Genomic DNA, 3,478 nt, shown 5'->3' with positions numbered 1-3,478 from the left:
CCTGCCAGTGGAAAATACATTTCAACAGTGGTGTCGCGTGCGGTTCACATACGGGTGTTCACAATAATTTTTTTATACTGAATGGAGATTTACTCCTTTCCCTTGTAACTTCATCTTCAATTGAAAAAGTAAGAATAACAGTTCAACTTATTTTCAACTATTTCCCACAAAAATCACGCTATATTTGAAATAATACATTTTTTATTCAATTAACACCCTTTTAATTACGCAATTTACAATTAGTAATGGTTAGTGCAAACTAATTAGTATAACATGCAATCTCAGGTATGTACAATGCAAGACTACCATACTTCGCAATCTACTTTCTATTACACCGACCATATGTTAACCAACCACATTCATTCAGCATTGAAAGCACGTGCATCGTTAGCGGGACAGAGGGGAGGACGCGTCCAGTCCAGAAAAAAAATATTTTGTATGTAAGATATTTGGGAATTATACAGAATGACCTCGCCCCGCCCACAATAACTCGGTTGGGATGCTTATGATTGACGTATCAGTCAATGTGACATTCCATATGTTCCTTCTTCCCTCGTGTTTCGTATTTTCCCTCCTAGCATCATTTTGCCATGGTTCAGAGAGATTGATTTTTGACCATTTAATGCAAGGGTTCTCAAATTTCTTTGCTTCACGGCGCCTTTAGCGTTTCAAGATTTTTCCGCGGCGCCCTGAATGTAGCCCTCTCTAACACTTGCATCAGTCAGTTACTTGTAAGATTGCATGCCTTAAGTTAAAAATTAAACACGTATTTCAAATTCAGAAACATTTCATATGTAAAAAAGTACTAAATAAGCACATATTTGAAACATTCATAGCATTGACTAACAATTCAGTGAAAATATTGGAACATTTCGCAGCGCCCCTTAGGATGCCGCGGCACACTCTTATTATTAACATATTTACCCATCGTTGCCTTCTAATCGAGGGGTCCTCGGTTCGATACCCGTGGAGGAACTTAGTTATTCGAATCCCACTTAAAACTGTAGGTCCAGTCCCGATTAGTCTTACTGTGCTCAATCAAACATATTTACCATCCTTGATCTCATGCATTGCACGAAACTAATCGTTCCAGAGGCAGTCTTTTTGTATAGGTATGTGCAAATGGTAACAAACGCCCAGAATGTGTCCTTTGCCCATCCATGCTTCGAGTGAATTGTTCAATTACAAGAACTGTCCGATGAAAAAAGAATAACAATTCTCTTTTAGATATATTAAAATATTTTTTAAATGTATCTATTACAAACAAGACTACTTACTGATTTGTCCGAATAAGTGACTAAAGAACACACTCTAAATATGCACTTTCAATTATACATTTGCACATGAACTCCCTCCTGAAGGATAACCGGCCGAAGCCTATAATTGAGCTCTAGATATTACACGAAAAAAATGAAATTCTCACTGTGGGTCGAGTAATTGAACGCCACACACCGACGCACAATGCACTTAATAATGATATCAAGAGAAACTAAATTCTACATTATACTGGCACTTACCTTTATAGAGGATACAGTTCCTTTAGTAATTCCTGTTGCAACCACTGTGGTGAATTTTACTTGTAAAGGAAGTCCATCCGTCTTTCTTTTCTTCTGGAGAACTTCTCAATTACTTGGTGGTTAAAGTCTTTAATGCCCCTCACCAGCCTTTTCTCGATGGATAACATAGCTAAAGCCGACAGCCTATCCTGAGACATGGTGTTTCGTAGAAACGTTTTAACCCATTTCAAAGTTGAGAAGCATCTCTCTGCCTCTGCAGTTGTCACCGGAGTCACTACGACTATTCTCAGAAGCTTCACAACTTCAGGAAACGATTCTTTCAATCCATTTTTTATGAATAGATGAAGAAGAGGTACTGCGCCTTGAGCACATCTGAATTCTTCCCTAGTGTACAGAACAGACAACTCGGTTGATAAACGTTTCTCTTCAAGTGTTGGGTACGTTTTAACTGCAGCGTTTAGGAGATCAGCAGGGAATGTTCTCTGGTATGTAGGAAACATTTCCGGATTGAGAAGTTGGGCTGCAACAAGGTGATTTTTGAAAGAAAGTCTTTCTTCAGTCTGTACAATAATGACATCACATACTTCTTTCGCTGCGTTATGTGTGTCAGGCTTCTTTCTCTTAACCAGATGTTCAGAATTTGTAGGCCCGATACTACACTGAATAGAATCAATCTGCTCCCTTACTTTTTGTATTTCCAGCTTAAAATTTTTCACCTGATTCTCAACCTGAATTGGATCCGTATTTGTTTTCTGAAGTTGACGGAACAGAATTTCCACATACGGCATTATGTATTGGAATGCAGTCAGCCAAAATACAAAGATTGGATCGTACAGTATGCGCAACAAACCATCACACTCCCGAAGTGTAACTCCATCGACAGATGACATGTTACTTATTGTCTCCAAGCAATCGATTAACTCGTTTTTATGTTCGTAAATAACAGAAACGGTTCTGCTATTGTATGTCCACCGTGTTGGAACTCCTCTAAGCAGATGCTTCTGTACTTCTGCTTCAAGTACCTTTGTTCTCTTTGCTGACCGAGAAAAAAAGCAGGGAAAGCAGACAAATTTGCAAAAAATAACTTGGCTTGTGTAATATCTGTCACAGCACGCTCCATCAGTAAATTTAGTTGGTGAGCATAGCAATGAACAAAGTAAGCTGTTGGATATTGTGCGCTGATCTTGGCTTGAACACCATTCACACGTCCGCTCATGACCGACCCCGCATCGAAACTCGTACCAATCAACTTTTGTGGTGAATTTTCCAGGTGTTTCTTTAGCTCAGATAGGAGTGTAGACGAAATGGATGTTGCATCATTGCTCTTAGGGTTTAAAAAAACCCAAAATCTTTCAATGGGATTTCCTTCCATTTCATAACGGTAAATTAACACAAGCTGGGTGTGAGTTGTTACATCAGTTGTTTCATCTGCCTGGATTGCTACAAATTCAGAGTCTTTAATTTCTTTGGAAATCTGGTCCCTGCACACTTCTAGCATGCAATCCAACAGCTCATTTTGAATCGTTGCAGATGTTCCTTTGAATATGGTTGCTGTTTCCAGATGCTCTTGCATTGCACTGTCAAGGCTCTTCACAAAGTCCACTAATCCACGGAACACTCCTGGATTATCCGAAGCTTCTGACTCGTCGTGACCAAGCAAAGCGAGTTCGAAAGCACCACAAAATTTTATGCAATTAATCAGGCGAGAAAGTATGTGTCGATTTTTGTCGACTTTTTCGTTGTGACGGAGAATTCCTAAAGTATAACTTCTGTCAAGTTGTCTCATAATGTTGTCTTTCCCTACCATCGATAAATTCAGAACGTTGCTTAAATGTTTTTTTGACAATTCATGTTTTGTAATGTACTGGCTTAAGTGACTAAGGTCTTTCACCCCTGTTTTTGTCCATAAATTGTCGCCTCCAAACAATAAACAAGGAAAACAAAAGAGCACGTTCATAACG

General features: G+C 39.0%; 1 protein-coding gene across 1 annotated transcript; it reads right to left on the bottom strand.

Moving 5' to 3' along the window:
• Positions 1-1,573: 1,573 nt before the first annotated feature.
• Positions 1,574-2,407, bottom strand: LOC145999148 (uncharacterized). Its single transcript, XM_083136081.1, has one exon. The coding sequence runs from the start codon at positions 2,405-2,407 to the stop codon at positions 1,574-1,576; it is 834 nt and encodes a 277-aa protein (XP_082992207.1).
• Between the last annotated feature and the right edge of the window lie 1,071 nt (positions 2,408-3,478).

This window comes from Lepisma saccharinum, chromosome 15 (genome assembly GCF_977018435.1).
Source record: "Lepisma saccharinum chromosome 15, izLepSacc3.1, whole genome shotgun sequence".
Taxonomy (NCBI): Eukaryota; Metazoa; Arthropoda; class Insecta; order Zygentoma; family Lepismatidae; genus Lepisma; species Lepisma saccharinum.
This window is presented reverse-complemented; position numbering and strand designations above follow the sequence as displayed.

Bases quoted from the DNA above. Each gene is read 5' to 3' on its own strand.
- LOC145999148 (XM_083136081.1), bottom strand. From the start codon at position 2,407: ATGTCATCTGTCGATGGAGTTACACTTCGGGAGTGTGATGGTTTGTTG.